The sequence below is a fragment of the Emys orbicularis genome, chromosome 16 (assembly GCF_028017835.1).
Source record: "Emys orbicularis isolate rEmyOrb1 chromosome 16, rEmyOrb1.hap1, whole genome shotgun sequence".
Classification (NCBI taxonomy): domain Eukaryota; kingdom Metazoa; phylum Chordata; order Testudines; family Emydidae; genus Emys; species Emys orbicularis.
In genome coordinates, this window is record NC_088698.1 from 31,009,821 (window position 1) to 31,029,575 (window position 19,755).

At 40.3% G+C, this 19,755-nt stretch overlaps 1 protein-coding gene across 1 annotated transcript in view; it reads left to right on the plus strand.

Moving 5' to 3' along the window:
• Window positions 1-19,755, plus strand: part of GRK3 (G protein-coupled receptor kinase 3) — a 129,145-nt gene that overhangs the window by 99,562 nt on the left and 9,828 nt on the right. Inside the window, exons 10-17 of the mRNA XM_065417765.1 lie at window positions 4,262-4,340; window positions 5,746-5,876; window positions 10,278-10,372; window positions 12,469-12,576; window positions 16,505-16,571; window positions 16,804-16,904; window positions 18,209-18,275; window positions 18,781-18,876. Of these exons, the coding sequence (XP_065273837.1) occupies window positions 4,262-4,340; window positions 5,746-5,876; window positions 10,278-10,372; window positions 12,469-12,576; window positions 16,505-16,571; window positions 16,804-16,904; window positions 18,209-18,275; window positions 18,781-18,876 (744 nt within the window). The remainder of the gene's footprint in view (window positions 1-4,261; window positions 4,341-5,745; window positions 5,877-10,277; window positions 10,373-12,468; window positions 12,577-16,504; window positions 16,572-16,803; window positions 16,905-18,208; window positions 18,276-18,780; window positions 18,877-19,755) is intronic.

The following is a 19,755-nucleotide window of genomic DNA, read 5'->3' on the forward strand; positions in this document are numbered from 1 at the left end:
TCTTAGGCCTTGTCTACACTGCCACTTTACAGCACTGCAGCTTTCTCGCTCAGGGTGTGAAAAAACACCCCTAGAGCGCTGCACGTTTCAGCGCTGTCAAGTGGCAGTGTAGACAGTACACTAGCACCGGGAGCTGCGCTCCCTGCACTGGTAGCTACTCCCCGCCTGGAGGTGGGTTTTTTAGCACTGGTGCGTGATTACACAGCCATGTTAAAGTGCTGCCGCGGCAGCGCTTTAACATTGCTAGTGAAGACTAGCCCTTAAACAAAATGGTATGGCTTTGACTTTATTTTTCCACATTGTTTAATCTCCCTGTGAACAGCTGAGTGGGCAGAACAATGAGGCAGATCAGAATTTCATTGCCCTCTGGTGATCAAGTGATATCTTTTCAGCTCTCCCATCTGCTTTGGCTTACAAGTCACTGTTTTTCTCATCTGTCAGAAATTTTCAGGCAAAGTAAAATCTCAGATAAAAAAAATAAATGTTGAAGTTTTGCAGGAAGGTGCTCATCTTGGAATTTAGTTTCTTCTTGGGGCCAATTGCCTCCGTAAGTTGGGTCCTCTCAAAGCAGAATGGTTTGCACCTCTCTAGTGCGTTTTATCTAAGGAAGTCATACTCCTTCTCTTGCCTCCGTTTTGAGAGAGGGAGGCAGTCATTGACTGTAAGGGGTAATGCCTTTCCCTTACCACTGAACGGAATCAACTTGTGGTTTGAAGTTAGAGCTAGAAAATTATGACTTGAAATAATGCTCAGTTGTTTTATCATTGAGAATAATTATCCTTTGGAACATTTACCAAGTGATGTGGTGGAGTCTCCATCACCTGCAGTTTTTAATCAAGTTAGTTATTTTTCTGAAGGGTATGCTCTAGCTCAGCCAGAACTTTTGTGGTTGATGCAGGAATCACGGGTAAAATTCTATGGTCTGTTATGCAAGAGATCAGACTAGATGATCATAATGATCTTATCTGGCCTTAAATCTGTGAATCTATGGCTTCGATTTTGAATGTCGATTAAGTTTTCTCAGGGCCATGTCTTCAAAAAGAAAATTTTCCACAAAACTGCTAACGATAGGATCTAATGCTCTGATATGACAAAAAAATCCATGTACATCCTTAGATGAGTGGCTAATGAAAGTTCGCTTTTTCTATTAAGGATTAGCAACAGTTTCTGTAAGGTAGCTTCCTTTCAGTTCCTAGGAAGAGTTCTGTAAATTTGCTACACACTTTCCCTTGTAATTGAGCAGGTTAATGCAGGAAAAAATATTGTGCCTTGCTTTGCTATTCTCTCCCTGCCCGACCAACACAGAACAAGTGTTTGACATAATTTTCTAGGTTAAAGTCAGAAGAGGAGAGAAAAAATTAATTCTTGTAGGTATTAGGGCATTCTGAGCGCACAAAATTAACTGCGCTTGTTTTGAAAATGGTAGGATAAGGTCATTCATAAGGGACTCTGTGATTGGAACATTAATTACCTTGAGCAGCACTTGTCTTTCCTGGTGGATAGGACATATGTGGTACACGGATAAATTGTGGAGCTGGAAGTTCATCTTAGAATCTCTTTAACTGTAAATCCAAAACCTTTATTAAGTAAAGGCAGTCAGGTACAGAGTGGATTCCTGGTCTAGAGAGAGAAAACACAGGACTGTGCATCAGTCACTTTAACTCCTTTTATTATTTGCATTGCCACTCACTGTCTGCATGACCTGATGAAGTCAATTCTTAATACATCTTGGTGTCTTGTTTTTTCTCATCTGTAAAATGGGGATAATACTGTACCTCACAGAGGTTTTCTGAATCTGAAGGTTTAAAAAGTGCTCTGAGATCTTTAACAGGTGCTATGAAAGTGAAAAGTTTTATAAGTCAGAAAACCATGCCCAGTATTTGAGTTGAAGAAGAGCTTGTACAAAAAACCTGTTAAAATTGTTGTTTGTTTCACAATAGTAGATTTTTCTACTAAAAAGATAGCAAATTGTCATCCAGACAGAATAGGTACTAGGTCAGTGGTCCCTCAGGTCTGTGTTAAAACACCATTCCCTCCCTTAACTTTCCTGTTCTAATAAGAACAAACTACATTCAATTGTAGCTTATCTTATTACATTTTCAAATATATTGATTTTAATTACAACACAGAATACAAAGTGTACAGTTCTCACTTTATATTTATTTTTGATTACAAGTATTCGCACTGTAAAAACCCCCAAAAGAAATAGTATTTTTCAATTCACCTAATACAAGTAATGTAGTGCAATCTCTTTATCATGAAAGTTGAACTTACAGATGTAGAATTATGTAAAAAAAAAACTGCATTCAAAAATAAAACAATGTGAAATTTTAGAGCCTGCAAGTCCACTCAGTCCTACTTCTTGTTCAGCTAATCGCTCAGACAAACAAGTTTGTGTACATTTTCAGAAGAAAATGCTGCCTGCTTCTTGTTTAGAATGTCACCTGAAAGTGAGAACAGGCGTTCTCACAGCACTGTTGTAGCCGGCGTCGCAAGATATTTACGTGCCAAATGCGCTAAAGATTCATATGTCCCTTCATTCATCAACCACCATTCCAGGGGGCATGCGTCCATGCTGATGACGGGTTCTGCTCGATAACAATCCAAAGCAGTGCGGACCGACGCATGTTCATTTTCATCATCTAAGTCAGATGCCACCAGCAGAAGATTGATTTTCTTTTTTGGTGGCTCAGGTTCTGTAGTTTCCGCATCAGAGTGTTGCTCTTTTAAGACTTCTGAAAGCATGCTCCACACCCCGTCCCGATCAGATTTTGGAAGGCACTTCAGATTCTTAAACCTTGGGTCGAGTGCTGTAGTTATCTTTAGAAATCTCACATTGGTACCTTCTTTGCGTTTTGTCAAATCTGCAGTGAAAGGGTTCTGGGTCATCATCCAAGACTGCTATAACATGAAATATATGGTAGAATGTGGGTAAAACAGAGCGGGGGACATACAATTCTTCCCCAAGGAGTTCAGTCACAAATTTAATTCATGCATTATTTTTTTAATGAGCGTCATCAGCATGGAAGCATGTCCTCTAGAATGGTGGCCGAAGCATGAAGGGGCATACAAATGTTTAGCATATCTGGCACGTAAATACCTTGTGATGCCAGCTAACAAAAGTGCCATGCAAATGCCTGTTCTCACTTTCTGGTTACATTGTAAATAAGAAGAGGGAATCATTATCTCGTGTAAACGTAAACAGACTTGTTTATCTTAGCGATCGGTTGAACAAGAAGTAGGACTGAGTGGACTCGTAGGCTCTGAAGTTTTACATTGGTTTGTTTTTGAGTTATGTAACAAAAATTCTACATTTGTGAGTTGCACTTTCACAACAAAGAGATTGCCCTACAGTACTTGTATGAGGTGAATTGAAAAATACTATTTCTTTTGTTTACAGTGCAAATATTTGTAATAAAAAATAAGATACACTTTGATTTCAATTACAACACAGAATACAATATATATGAAATGTAGAAAAACATCCAAAATATTTAATACATTTCAGTTGGTATTCTATTGTTTAACAATGCAATTAAAACTGCGATTAATCGTGATTAATTTTTTTGAGTTAACTGTGATTAATCGACCTAGTTCCTAGTTGTTGTAAGGCAACTGGGGAGCTGAGGGAAGTTTTACATGACCACCAGAGGGCACCAAAATTCTAAATTGCCTGCTCTTTATGACTGTCAGAGCAGTCCAGCTGACTGGATTGAATTTCATCAATTTATAGAAACTTAATTTGCAGGTAAGGATAAAATTACCTGTTCTAATTATCAGAATTTCCCATATGAATTCATTCAAATGATTTAGTCTCTCCTCTGTTTCAACTGGCTAAACAGTATTCCTGTAATCTCAGTCTCCCACCTTTCTTTTCCATTCCCCAAGGGACCCTACTGGTTACTTCCTAGGCTCTTGCATAGCTTGTGAGCTTTCACATATTTTTTGTAATTATAAGGCTAGTGGGAACGTAGGTCACACTTCCTCCTTCTGTAGAAATGTTGGAACATGATCTGGGAGAGTGCTTCTTGGGGTTGCAAATCTTCAGAAGAGAATCGTGTCACTAGTTGCAGTGTTTGATTTCCTATATTCATTTTGTATATTTGTTTTGAAAACAAGAAAATATTAGCATTTGCCAAACTGCATATGGAGTACATCAAAGTGTATAGATAGAAAACAGAAATCATTTTAGAAGATATCTTAATGTAACAAGGGCACTGCATATCATGTGAGGTAAACTCTTCATTGATTTCCTTTACAGGACTGCCCTTTTATAGTGTGTATGACCTATGCCTTCCACACCCCTGACAAACTCTGCTTCATCCTGGACCTGATGAATGGTAAGCAAAGTTAATGAAAGGAACCATTCTGGTAACGGTGAAGGATGCGACAGGGCTCATGGAGAGCTTGGTAGAAGAGGGGAGGAAGGAAGGTGAAGAGCCAGAGAAAATACTGAGATTGTGAGCCTGTGAGAAATGGGAGGACAGTGGAGAAATAGAAGGGAAGAAATGGAAAAGGTTTAGAAAGAGATTGAAAATGTCTAATTTAGATCACTTTAGGATGTCCAGGAGAGAGATCTGAGAGGCAGCCATAGATACAAGAGGAGAGAAAAGGGGGAGGTAGGTTGGGAAATTCTGGAAATAAAGGTGGCAGTTGATAAGGTCTCCTTGAGATAGCATGCAGAAAGATTGGATGTAGAACTCAAGGATGACAACAGAGAACATGGAGAGGCACCCAAGAAAATAATGAAGGAACTGTCAGCAAAGCAGGAGGAGAATGAGGAAAGCAGAGTCATGGAAGCCTTAGAATAAAGGTGAAGTTGAGACACACAGTGTCCAAGGCAGAAGATCTTGCAAGTTAGTGGTACCTGACGTTCCTTAGCAGTTTGGGGGACTGCTTTTTGACCCTGATCCGGCAGTGAGATGCCTTCAGTTGCTAGGGTGCACCCTGGCGCGTTGCTCTGTAATTTAAGGATCAGATCATGTAAACAATTAAGAATGTCTGTAACTGTATGCATATGAGTAATCTCATTGAAGTCAGAATGGTAGTTGATTATTCAGATTGTCCTAAAAATAGTTCTCTGGCCTATGTTATACAGGAGGTCATTCTAGATGATCACAGTTGGCCCTTCTGGCCTTGCAATCTATGATTCCGTGAAAATAGTTATGGCTCATTATTTTAAATCTGTAGTTTGATCATGAACAGTTCTATACAAATATTCAACCTCTTGTAGTTGTGATTAGTTAGATAAGTCACCTTGTGTTGTCTGTTCCCTGACTGGATGAATGTGCAAGCACTTCCAGCATGAATATTTCCATGTGCAAATAGAGAATTTAATTTCTTTGCAAACCCACATATGTGACTTGGAAATTCACTGCAAGTGACACTTAATTTCTGGAGTGTTCACTGAAAGCAGTCACTAAAGAGGAGCAAACGGGTGATATGAATTCATGTTTAAAATGAAGTGATATTTGCTGATTATTTGTAGAATATCTACTCAGCTTTATTAATTTCTTGGAGTATTGCCAACATGTACGCTCAAATGCATGAAAGCATCCCCTGCAAGTGCCTAAGTATGTGAATCCAAGCTCCTTCCTGTCACACAAGTCGACGGAACCTACAAATTAGTAGACTTTTATCTTCCTCCTTACATAGATCTGTATAGTACAGCTTTCCACCTGCCAATGTAACAGGACTTTACTATTCCCTATTTTATGAATTACATCCCAATTTTTCTAATTCTAGGAGGAGATTTGCACTACCACCTCTCACAGCACGGGGTGTTTTCTGAGAAGGAGATGAGGTTTTATGCTACTGAAATCATCCTGGGCTTAGAACACATGCACAATCGATTTGTTGTATACAGAGACTTGAAGGTAACCATTTTATTTACACAGCCAGTTATAGGGTAGTGATGAACAATCTAGGTAGGGTTACCATATGTCCGTATTTTCCCGGACATGTCTGGCTTTTTAGTTGTTAATTGCAGTCTGGGAGGATTTTTTAAATATATAAAAACGTCCAGAAAATACGGACGTATGATAACCCTACCCACTGCCCCTCTCTCCTCTTGGGGTGTCAGCTCGCTGCAACCTGCGGATTGCAATCTCCCCTCCCCCCAGTGCTGCTGCAACCCCGCGCCCCATGGCTAGGAGCGGTGATGTCTCTGCAGCCAGCTGCGGGTGGGGGGGACCCGCGGCTGCTTCTCCCTCCTCCGAGCATCCCCCGCGGCTCTGGCAGAGCCTCAGTCTTCCCCCTCCGCCCTGGCTGTGCAAGGAGCACCCCCGCCAGTGGTCCGTGCAGCCGGGGCTGCCTCCCTCTGCCCCCCCCGCCCCGAGGAGCCCGTCTCCTGCAGCAGCCCGGCCTGAGCTGCCGCAGCCTCGCCAGATCCGGCTGGGAGTGGAGTGGAGGCCCCCCTGAGCCTGGGGGCAAGGCCCAGGCCACGCACACAGCACTTCTCTGCTCCAGCCTGGCCAGAGAGGGAGCCCACAGCTGGAATGCAGCCTCGCAGGTGGGAGCGTGTTGGGGCTGGGATGACCAGCTCTGGGGCAGGCCCGGGGCCCGAAGCAACTTCCCGCCCCCCCGGCTCTGGCTGCTGCTGCACAGGGGAAGCTCCTGGCCGGGGGGTGCACGGGCTGGAGAGTGGCGAGAGCCGGGAAAGTTGGAGCCTGGGGAGGAGGTGGCTGTTTCGGGTGGCTGGGAGGGAGGGGAGATGAGGGGGAATGTGGCGCGCTCAGGGGAGGAAGCGGGGCCGGGGCAGGGATTTGGGGAAGGCGTTGGAATGGGGGCGGGGTTGGGGTGGGGACTTTGGGGAAGGGGTTGGAATGCGGGCGGGGAAGGGGTGGAGTTGGGGTGGGGCCGGGGGCTCGTGGAGTGTCCTCTTTTATCAATGTTCAAATATGGTAACCCTAAACCTAGGGAATATAAGAAACTTAATGAAAACCCTTTTTGTATCCAGAATCATTTCTGTCACCAAGTGTTGGGAGAATGCTGATTACTTCTTTCAAAGTTTGTTTTGAATTTTCTAAAAACTGTTTCACATAAATGATTGTAATACATTACAATAAAGAGTAAGTTTCTGTTAGGTATCAACCATATAAGAACTTCTGATAGAAAGGAAAAGAAGGGAAATCGCAAGAAGAAAGGCACATGGTCAGTAGAGCCCTGCACGGATACAAAATTTGTATCTGCATCCAATCGGCGATCTGCTAACATGATATAAAGCGGATATCCACAGATTTGCAGGGCTCTAATGGTCAGCCTTGAGGGAATATGTTTGTGTGTTGGGGGAGGGGAGGTGGGGAATTGCCTGAATACCAGCTCATAGTATAAACATGTCTTAAGGGGATACAGTGGGATCTAAAATAGCCTATTTACAGTTTGAGAAGGCAGAGGATCAGTAGAATGCCCTATGCATTACTTAAAACTTTAGGCCCTTGTCTTTGCACCCTGGAGTGAATTTCACCTTAAAGTTATAACCTGGGATTTAATTAGTAATTAAGAAAAGAGAGTAATAGGTTAGTTCTTTCTGGTGTCTTTTTCACCCAGAGGTTTATTAATATGTAGTATAGGGGATCCAATGATCTTGTGGGAGCTGATAATGTAAGGGAGTTAAAGCTCAATATGATGTGTATTTAAGGAATAATTTCATGTGAGAATACATGCAGAAAAGAAGAGGTTCCTGCTGCATTAGCATTTCATGGATCAGGTGACCCATTGTCCTTCCCATTTGAAGACTTGTATATTTTAATTCTAATTCTGAATCTTACTGTTTTCAAAATGTTTTGCTGGAAAATTAGTAGCTGGCTATATAGAAGAGAAATAGCCTTTTAAGGTTAAACCCTTCTGACAGGCATAACTTATCATTGTCTTTCAAAGTATTAGACAAAGAAAGAGGTTAACATCCTTGTGTTTTGTATTTTACTCTTTCTGTAACATGTACATACATTCTTTTTGGACCATATTGATCCCAGGTTCCACAAGTTTCTGAGGCCCACAGGAATTCTCATAAAAAGGAAACAAAATTACCAAGTTTCCATCTGGGTTCCTGCAAAACAGAATGTTACCAGTGTTGGCAAACCCTAGGTAGCAAGATAGATAATACTTATTATCAGATTGGAATAGTAGAAGGCTCCCCTTGAATTCAGCCAGTTCTGGTCTGTGAGGTCTTCACTCATAAAACCCTAGCAGTTTTTGGAGACCCTGTACTAAGACTTTTCTAAAACTTCCTCACCACCCCTAAAAACAAGTTGAAAAATTATTTCTTCTACTTCCTGCTGCTAACTTGTTTCTATCTAATCTATTTAGGTACTCTGATGGCCTCCATCACTGTTGTATCTGGAACTTGCTAGTACTACATTTTCTAAAGACTGTATTTAAAATTGCCAATTGGGGTGTTCTCCTGGACAAAAGAAACCCTAGAGAGACAAGGTGGGTGAGGTAATATCTTTTTTATTGGACCAACTGAAGAATAGCTCTGTGTAAGCTTGAAAGCTTTTTGTGCTCACCAACAGAAGTTAGTCCAATAAAAGATATTACCTCACCCACCTTGTCTCTCTAATATCCTGGGACCAACACAGTTACAACAACACTGCATAAAAGAAATCGTTTCAGATGGAAAAGCTTTGTAGATGACTCAATATCCACTGCAGTACCCACTGTTTAGCAGTGTTTTGCAGACAACTTCTCAATCAAATGCTGTTTACTGCTTCAGAAGAAAACAGCTATGGAAATGATGTAGTTTCATACCAATATTAATACTGTTAACCAAATAAAGTGAAAGTTAATATAGATGAATTAAGACTCAGTACAATTTAGTTTGGTTTAAATGTTGGCTGTAAATTTTATTAATCAGATTAAATAACTCAGGAAAATCTTTCCCTGGTTACTTGGCAATAAATCCTGTCCATCATGTTCACCTTTCAACCTATATTAATGATTATGTTCACGTAGTGAATGTATTAGTTTGTGGGAACAACGAGAGGGGGAGGTAAGCGATGGAAGGCTAATGGGGAGGAGTGGGTCTTGAGGGCGTGTCTCATTAACAACCACAAGGCTGAAGGAAGTGAGACAAAGAGACCAAAAGGAGTGACAAGATGTACTGTATAGAGATTAAAAAATGTAGAGTGCAGGTATGGAAGTAGGGGGACAGAAGATGTAGGCATGGGCACGTCTGTGCAGGGCCCAAATGGAATGCGAAATCCACATCTTCAAGTCAAGTTAGTTTTAATTCTGTCATGTACCTCTCTAATGGGTCTCACTCACCACTGGGAGGTCGCCTCGTGGCTGAGATTGGGGATCAGCACTCACCTGGTCTGGTGCCCCCTCCTTCAATTGCTTGCCCCATGGTATCTCTCTCTCTGGATTTAGGAAGCTTCCTTTTCGTGACTCAGCCCTATGGCCAGGTCACTCTAGTACACCCCTTCCAGGGAATCAAAGTCCGATTGGACATACTGTCTACCTGCAGTCTCAGACAGTCTTCCAAGTCTGTGCCACTTTCCCTGTGGCCGATAGGGGAACCTGGGCCCGTCTACTACTCCAGGTTCCAGTCTAGGGACTCTGTGCTCAGTCGGTTCAAATTCTGACCTTGTTGCTGTTTCCTTGTGCTCTTTCCTGTCTCTCTTCTCTGTCTTCTGGCTTACCTCTTGGTTTCCACTGGAGCATCCTCCACTCCCCATGCCTTTCACCCCTCTCGGCTTCTTGCCATAGTCTGTTGTCTAACTTCGGATCCCAGGACTTACTTTCCCCCCTATAACGCCTCCTTGTACCTAGTCAAATCACCTCCACTCTAGGTGGGAACTTCAGAGCTCCTCCCTGCAGCCTTTCTCTTACCACCAACTACCTCTCTATAATCCCAGATCCTCCCCTGGCTGGGCTTCATTAGCCATTAGGCCGTATCAGTCCCTGGCTCTCCCTCAGATGCAGCCGGTAAGGTTAATTGGCCTATTTTACCTCATCAGGCTATGGGGAGAGGGAGTAGACACCCCATAACAGCCTCGTGTTTCAAACCTGGTTTGTTTTCTTGCCTTGTGTAACCTTTGAGGTTTTCCTTATTCATAGAATGTTGGTACAGTATAAAGGCCAATCCAAACTCATGTATAATCATGCCTTGATTGTACAAAACTGCTTGGTACTTTGTATAGAGTTAGTAACGACAGAAATTGTCATAGACTAGAGGTGCATAGAAGTCAGGTTTGTTGCTTTGTGAAATTGTCCTAGTGATCAAAGGCTTGTATTTTTCAGTTGCCAGTAACACTTCTCTCTTTGTGTGCTTCTAGCCTGCAAACATCCTGTTGGATGAGCACGGACACGTAAGGATATCAGACCTTGGTCTTGCTTGTGATTTTTCCAAAAAGAAACCACATGCTAGTGTGTAAGTATTGCATGAACGCTGATATATTTAGTTATACGAACTACAAATCCTTTGCCCTGTTTTAAGTTTGATTTCATGTAGCTAAACCTCTATTCTTAATCTTATATATTTTTGTCTTTTAAACTGCTCATTTTCTCTCCCAGAGAACTTTGCTATTGAAAGGAAATCACAAGAGTGCTTAGGAACACTGATTTCTGCTAGCGTGCAGGTCACCATCTTGAAATAGACCATGTACTTGAGTGTGCCTTTTTAAAGCAGCTATGTACATGCCCATGTATCCTTATTGATTTCAATGGGTAACCTTTTAAACTTATTTTTCATATTAATTTTGTATTTAGTGCCATGGGTGTGATGGCACTTCATGCATCTATAAGAAAACACTCTGAGGGTTATAGTAATTATAATATAAAGGTATTTCTTTGGTCAGAATTTGGACAGATGAGAATGACAGATTATCAAAATTAAGGTATTTCATGTATTGACATTTGGGCTCTGGGACAGTTATTAAGTATACAGGAGTTTGAACAGTGGAACACACATTTTGAATCTTTGATTTATCTTGGACTATCAGAGGACAGTTGCTTTTCTGCTCTGTTACTTGATGTATCTCTGTATGAAGCCAAAAACTGCATTTGTGTTCTTTGAAGGTATTGCAAGAGAAGGTTCATATAGAATGCTAGAGAGAGATTGACAAAATGGATGGAATTCAGAGACAAGCAACAGACTTGATCTGAGGCAGGAGAGACTGATTTAGGTAGAAAGATTAAAAGAGCGAAATTTGTACAGCTTGGCAAAGTGGTAGAAAAGAGGAACATAATAGTTTTACAAATAACACAATAAATGAGGGTTTCATAGCTACATCTATTTTGAAAGGCTTAAGAAAGAAGGCTGGAAAAGAATTATTTGGGTGGTACAAACTACGCGTAATGGGTTAAAACGAGGAAAAAATATGGCTGAATATAGAGATCAACTTTCTCATAATAAGCTCTATTAGACTGAACAGTAGTCTTCCCGGGGAAGGGGTGGAAGCCCTGTTGCTTTGGACACTGAAAGCTCTAGAAAATGTTCTGTAGGGAGCAATCCTGCTTTGGCTGGGAGAGAGACTAGATGACTTATTAATTCTCTTCCATCTCTAATTTCTAACATCCTGTGCAGTTGTAACAGCTGATGTGTAGGCATAGACTGGAAGATGACCCATGATTTCGTGATGATTCAGTGTTCAGAGTAAATAAGAACTCTGCTTGATTTGAAGCACCAGATTGTTTTAATTATCCGAAGTGGTGGCCTTTTGGAAATTAACTAAAATTCAGGGTTTATTGTGCTCTTATATATGTGTATCCATATTTTTGCTAGTGTTGTTTGGGCCAAATTGTGATCCCATTTGCACCCACTGGCTTCAGTGGAATTACAGAGGTGTAATTGAACTCTGATTTTTGTGTGTGTGTGGGCAGTTATCATATTTTTGGTGGCACTCTGTACTCTTAGGGCCAGATTCATCCCTGGTATGACTACAGTGGATTTGCACAAAGGATGAATTTGGTCCCTCATGTTTAAAATGATTGGCCATTCACTAAAGTCCAGGAAAAAGTTACAGATTGGAATCATGTATAGGACATAGGCAGCACACTGGGGCCAAATTCTGGCTGTGAGTGACAAGGAGGGAATTCCCCTGAAGTAGGTGAATTTTCTGCTGGTCTAAAGCTGGTGGGTAGATCTTCCGTGCCAGCTGCCCTCATCCGTTATCCTGGTATCGGGGAGGTATGTGAGAGAACCAGAGTGTGGAGGGGGTATGGTGGAGCAGAGCTCAGTCTCACCAATCCTAGACCTGCATCATGAGTTACAGCAGCCTCCAGCTGTCCTAACTCTCATCCGGGCCAGAGCTTGGGCCTCCCTGGCTTAACAGAACATGGAAATCCAAATGGGCGTAAGTGTGGCCAAAGTGACTTCAATTTAAAATGACTGTGAGAAGTCACCCTGTTCTAGGTAGACTTTCTTGTTGGGATAGTGCAGGATTTCATAAGAGGTTAATTTTGTTTTGTAATCAAGATTCTGTTGACCTCCCTCCCCATCTCTCCCTCCTCCCCCGTTTCCACCAGTGGTACCCACGGATACATGGCTCCTGAGGTGCTCCAGAAAGGAACAGCATACGATAGCAGCGCAGACTGGTTCTCTTTAGGCTGTATGCTTTTCAAACTTCTGAGAGGGTGAGTGAAATCTCTTGCCTTTTTAATATGGGTGCGTTTATGTTCTGTCTATAAACTAGTAATATGCATTCTGTTAGTTATTTCATCCTGTGTATTCTGCAGTCCCCCTACTCACCCCAGCTCTGCACAAAGGAAAAACGTTAGGGTTAGGGTTAGGGTTAGGGTTAGGGTTAGGGTTAGGGTTTTTGCTTTTCGTAGTGGCTACAGATATTGCACTGTGGGAGAACAGGCCAGGTTCTTATTGGCTCCTCAGACATAATCACTTCAAAAGACTGACTTTTACCGCTACACCTACAGGCACTAGCTTCCCTCAGTAAAATATCTTCTCCATCATTTTTTTAAGGGGGAGACTGAAATTAAAAAATATAATAAGCTTTACAATTTAGAATGTTTTAACTCCTCTTTTTGGGTGTCTGGAGCATCTTGTCTTATGTGTGTCTACTTATTTGTTGAAGAAGTGGGTCTTCAGGAGGGATTGTAGTGCAGTTTGCCCCCCACTGCACTAAAGGGTATTACTGGCATAAAAGTCCCATGTAGTGGAAGAGAATAGGTATCTATAAGCCATATTCAGTGCTTGATCTATATGTGAAACTCTCATTGACATCAGTGAGACTTCGACATGTGGAACAAAGCTGGAGTTATCTACCTGAGCTCTCGCTAGTCATGGCTCCTTGAAGGCATTTGAAGCTTATGCATTTGCTTGAAAATACCTAGTCTCAGCTGGGTCTAAAATTGCAGATTAACAACAACAAAAAAAATGCTTGATGCTGAAAAGCTGAAAGCTACAGTAAACCAAAACAAAAAAAAGGTAGAGAGACAAATGCTAGAATCATACGTCGTGGTAGGCCTAAAATTATAATAATATAATACAATCGTCCACATAGCATGAGCAAATTTGTGCCTGGGTATAAATATAAACAATTTCAAAACTATTCTTTGCACATATTATGTTATATTGGTGCTCTTCAAATGTTTCTCTTTAGTGCTGTTTCACTGGATGAAAAACAATCTAAATTTATGATGTGAAATTATGTCTATTCTTTTAAACAAGTGATGGATTTTTTTACAGGTAGCGCGTCTTGATAACTGTTGGTATGTTTTCTAAAATGTTTTTATCAGAGTAATTTCTGCTGTTCTTTTATATATTATATTTTCACTAGCATCTCTACAGCTCTTATTAGTTATTTGAGATTTAATGTAATAATTTGTATAAGTGAAATTATACCATGTTTTTATATTAGTCTTAAATGCCAGATGGAAATGATCTAATAAACAAAAGGGTTATAATATAAAAGTAAGTTTATTAGGAAAAGAAGTAAATTGATTTGGTACAGCGTTGAAAAAGCATGGGTCCGTCAGCACATCAAAAATAGAGAAAGAAAAAGAACTGGGTTGATGTAGAACAAATTATAGGTCAGTACTTAACTTTAAAGTAGCAGAAGTAATAAGTATTGTTAGCTATTGAGAGCTGATTGTGTGCTCTCTCTTGTAAGTAGTTACAGATTTTTAGTAATGGTGGGGTGATGATTTGGTCAGTAGCGAAGGGTCAAAATGTTTAGGAAAGATTGGCTGTTTCTGAACAGCTTGGTGCTCATCCATTTCTGGCTAGAAATGGATATTTTACTACTTGTGCACCACTTTACTGGCAATTGTTGCGTATTTTAAATGACATACGGTTGCTGTACTTTAGAAAGACTACTAAGGCATTAGTGGACTTCAGGAAATGCTTTAGACTTTTACTTGTGGGTGAGAGTACCTCGCCATGCTTTTTTCTGTAGCATCACATTAACTTTTCACATCTGTAGATTTTAGATAAATGTATCCTTTGCTTGGGTGCATTTGAAGGCAGAATTTGTCCTTGAATCATATCTGAGTGCAAAAACATCTTCCTCTCTCCTTTGTGAAATGTTCCTTTATCAATAAACATCTGTGTCTACTTAGGTTTTATAAACACATCAGTGTTCATCTCAGACGTTAATAAACTGCAATTAGATGAAATAATCCATTTTTGAGGCTGTCAGGGTCCACTGGTATTTGTTCAAGAATATTTATCATATGTTAGATTTTCCATTGGCCTTGTCAAATTGGTTGGATGTGCTAGCAGTAATAATTAGTAATGAGCTCTTACATAGCACTTTTGCCCATGGAGCACAGAGCACTTTACAAGCAAGGTAAGTGCATAGCTCTGAATATCAGACATAAGGCCCACATTAGTAGTTCATTGCTGACCCAATTTATGTAGGTAAATAGACAGAATTAAAAAGTTGTATAGATATAACCATATAGGAGACCTTCTATACCCAACCACATTCATTTATTGGCAAAGCCGGCCACATTTAATCCTTCAAACTCCAGTCATCATCCCTGACACAGCAGAGCATCATGGAAGCATAATACAGTCTTCCCTCCATCAAATCCATGCTGAAGAAATCTCTTCAGGATAACGGGAGAAACAAACACCTAAACAAGCCAATAGGGGCTATGTAACAGTGTGATGGACTCCTAGTGGTAGCACTAAACACAAAGGACATTACCATTTTTAATCATAGAACCATAGAACTGGAAGGGACCTCGAGAGGTCATCTAGTCCAGTCCCCTGCACTCATGGCAGGACTAATTATCTAGACCATCCCTGACAGGTGTTTGTCTAACCTGCTCTTAAAAATCCCCAATGATGGAGATTCCGCAACCTCCCTAGGCAATTTATTCCAGTGCTTAACCACTCTGACAGTTAGGAAGTTTTTCCTAATGTCCAACCTAAACTGCCCTTGCTGCAATTTTTCTCCCTCCTCCTCCTTGTAACAGCCTTTTATGTACTTGAAAACTGTTAATGAATAGGTTAATATGAAAACAGGTATTTTGTTTTTGAAAAATAACTTTCTCCCTGGATTTGGAGACAGGAGACAGTGAATAAATGTCAACCATAGTAACTAACCTGCCCCGCTCCCCTTGATTAAATACCCCTTCAGGTTGCTACTGAAAATGTGTAATATACCAAGTACTGCTACAGAATATCAAATACTTTGAAAGTTCATACAACATCTAAAATATATTAGTATAAAACAGTGCGTTGGATATTCAGACAAACCAGCTTTGTTCCCAAGCAGCCTCATTTACTAGAAATATTCTTATACCAACCCCAAATCATGCATTTCCTGTAGCGGCTCCACAGACTCTCCAACTGCCAGTCAGCCACTGTAGACTGTCCACAGACTGTCCTTCATTTCAACCATAACCTCTTGCTACATACTTTCCATATATAGTGGAGTCAGCAGCTCTGTAGAATCTGTTAGGTTTCCATTTGTATATAGTTATTTTACAAATGTCAAAGTTTTGGTAGCTTCTGAGAATTTCCCCGTTAGATGAGGTCACTTATTTCATTGGAGATTTACTCAGTGAGGACTTCAGTACTTGATCCATAAGTGCTGGAATGATTGATTACTCAAACTACATTCATTTATAAACTAGCCCACTGCATATATACTTACGAAATAACAGCTTTCCTAAATGTAGTAACCTTGGTGATATTAGTGTGGAGTCAGTGAAAGAGTTAAAAGATCTGTTTTCTCTAAAGTTGATTGTAAAGACTATTATAGAAGTTCAAGTAATACCAAAGTGACAGGAAGTATTTACTTTTGCAAAGTACTGCAGGTTTTTACAGAAAATGTAATGTCATAAAAACAAACTCATACATTCCCAGGGGATTCCCACCCATAGTATTGAATTCTATGTCAGTATTTGACCAGTCTAGTTTTCACTGGAAATGCTAAAAGTTTCACTGCTTGTTTTATTGTTCTGTAGGATAGGATTGATGAGTTTGAAGAATGTGACTAACAGGATGCTGCACTCTTTTCTGGGGTTGCCACAGCTGAAATAAGCAGATATGTTATGGCTTTACATTTATTAGTGCATTTTCTTATTTCTACAGTCACAGTCCTTTCAGACAGCACAAAACCAAAGATAAGCATGAGATCGACCGGATGACGCTCACCGTGGTAAGGATTCTAATGATCTTTTGATTTAAGCTTTTCATGCTTAGCTAATTACATGTCCTTTAAGAAGTTCTGTACATCACTTCTTTCTGAGAAACAACTTTATTCTGAATGTGTCCGTGCAGGAACTGTGCTGCTAAACTCTTCCAAGGATAAGTTACCTTTCAAATGTGATGGTGTCTCAGATTGAACTAGTTCCAAGAATTCATGTCATAATTCTTTTTTTATTCCTCAGAATGTGGAGTTACCAGATTCATTTTCCCCTGAACTAAAGTCCCTTTTGGAAGGGCTTCTGCAACGTGATGTTAGCAAGAGGCTTGGCTGTCAGGGTAGCAGGTAGGATTTAGCTTCTCCATTAAGCAAAGCCTGCATATATCTCCTTTCCTTTAAATGAGGGATCTATTTTATTTTAGGTCAGAATCTGCTTCCTATCGCTGTAACATGTTAATGTTGGAAAGAAAGCATTAAAGTTCAATGCAGTGTCTGTTCAACTTGCTTTTGATTATTGGTAGGTTGAGAAATCTCTCTTTTATGAGGGACACTTAGCCAGGAATTATTTCGAAGTTTGTTCTAAGCATTTTTAGGTTTTGTTGTTGGCATTTTAACTGTTTTATTTTATTATCTATGTTACATATTTTTGGTTGCTCTGTAGTTTTCCTGCTCTGTGCTTTTTGATACAGACATTTTGATTACCATGATTATAGTGCATATTTTAAATTGTGTGTTGTTGTTGTTATTAAAAAGTCAGCAGTTGCGACTGTTTCCATATGGTGGCATTTGAGATTTTCATAGCTTTCCAATCTTCTGAAAATAGGACATTTGATAACTGTTGACAAATACTGATTTATTTTAAATTACTTTTACCTTATTCCAAGCAGTCCTGTAGCCCCTGATTTTAAATGAGTTAATTGTAGGTACAGTCATATCACTTAGATGTCCAGCTGCCTGATTTGCAGGTATTACAGTAGAACCTCAGAGTTACAAACACCTCGGGAATGGAGGCTGTTTGTAACTCTGGAATGTTCATAACTCTGAACAAAACATTATGGTTGTTCTTTCAAAAGTTTACAACTGAACATTGACTTAATACAGCTTTGAAACTTTACTATGCAGAAGAAAAATGCTGCTTTTTAACAAGTACAGAAACAGTTTCCTTACTTTGTCAAAACTTTTTTTAAACTTCCCTTTATTTTTTAGTATTTTACGCTTAACACAGTACTGTACTGTATTTGCTTTTTTTTTTTTTTTTTTGTCTCTGCTGCTGCCTGATTGCGTACTTCATAACTCTGGTGTTTGTAGCTCTGAGGTTCTACTGTACCATGAAAGTTGACATCAAAGGGCTCTGAACAGCATTCACAAAATTAGAGTTTCATGCTCCCAATATGTTGGTAATTGTTGTTTTAAAGTAGAAACAACAAACATTGAGTAGTGTAGGATATAGTATTTGGGGATCATTTTATAGGTACTGTTAACAGAATGGTATTGTGTGCTATTTAAGATAGTAATATGCAGTAGAAAGTGAGTGTGGGTGCTTGTCTGAAAGTATTGGTTTACGTAGAAGAATTTTTCCACTGTGGGGTTCTTAAACATAACTTGAAAAGCCTCTACATTTTGTTGTTATGTTAAATTTTTTTTTGCAGCGCGCAAGAAATAAAAGAGCATCATTTTTTCAAAGGGATTGACTGGCAGCAAGTCTACTTACAAAAGGTATACATAAAAATGTAACCTTACATCTTGCTATAAAGCAGTAAAACTTAAGCAGGGTGGGGTAACAGCAAATTTAGGTCCTTATTCTCCCTTCCTTGCCAAGTATATATGCGCATAGTAAGCACAAAGTAGATGTAAAATGCTATCACCAATGTGAGTGAGTGAAGAATTCTCATCTGTAGCATTGTACAGATGTGTAGGTTCAAATGATTGCACAACGTGCCAGGCAGGGGAGAATCTAGGCCTTCAATCTTTTATATGGCTCTTCTGTATGACTGTATATAAATAACAAAAATAAAGCTCTTTCAAGTGCCTTGGGAAGACCTTTCAGTAAAGGAATGCATACTTAAGCCTAGTTTCATTGCAATACATTGTTTACTCTGTAGGAATACCTTGCATTTTGTTTGGCAACAAGATAAAGGGCATGTATAAATGCAGAATGGATTGAAATAATTACACTAATTGTTTGGCTATGTAACTAGACTGCCCTGCCTTTGATTTCCAGTATCCTCCTCCACTAATTCCTCCCCGGGGAGAAGTAAATGCAGCAGATGCTTTTGATATTGGCTCCTTTGATGAAGAGGACACTAAAGGCATTAAGGTACATGTGCAATATTTTTCCTTCAGCCGTTGTTTCCTTTACACTTTTAGATGAAAGATTATGAATGACACTTTCAGGTCCCAGTCATGTGCATGCTTAACTTTAAGTGTGCAGATAGTGTCATTTACTTCAGATGGATTATTCACTGCTTAAATTTATGCACGTGTGGAGGTGTTTGCAGGTTTGGGATCATAACAAGTAGAACAAGGTATAGCGAATGTCAAGTGTTTATATCTTGTGTGTGTTTAAAATGATAGTTTGACTGAAATTTGGCATACATACTGTCACAGAGCCCCAGGATCTAGGCTATACCCCAGCTTTTAAACAACTCCTTGGAGGTACCCCTTAGCATGCCAGACCCCAATGGGGGCCCACTCTTCCTTAAGGATAGGCCATTTGCTTCAATACCTTTGAGCCTGAGCCTGTGGGCTCCAGCACTCCTGTTTCATACCGTGAGCTCTGCCCAGCAAATCCAACTGAGGCTAAGTCTACAGGTCAAAATTAAATCAACCTAAGTTACATTGCCGTACAGCCACTGCAGTAATAAAATTGCTTTTGCATGTCCCTACTACGCTCCTTGTGTCGGCGGTGCATATCCTCACCAGGAGCAAAAGCTATTTAATTACTGCAGTGGCTGTACGTCAGCATAACTTAGGTCAACTTAATTTTGTAGTGTAGACTTGCCCATCGTCTGTACTGGCCAACTCCAGGGCTCCACCCAGACAAGCTGCTGTGGAAATCCATCTTGGCTCTCTGTCCTTTTATCTGTCAGTCCCAGAGGCCAGCTCTTGACACAGCTATTTGAACCTTCCCCCTTTGTTCTCCAGCTCAGGGCCTTCTTGCAGAGAAGTGGGGGAAATCTCCTTTCTCTTAGCTGTT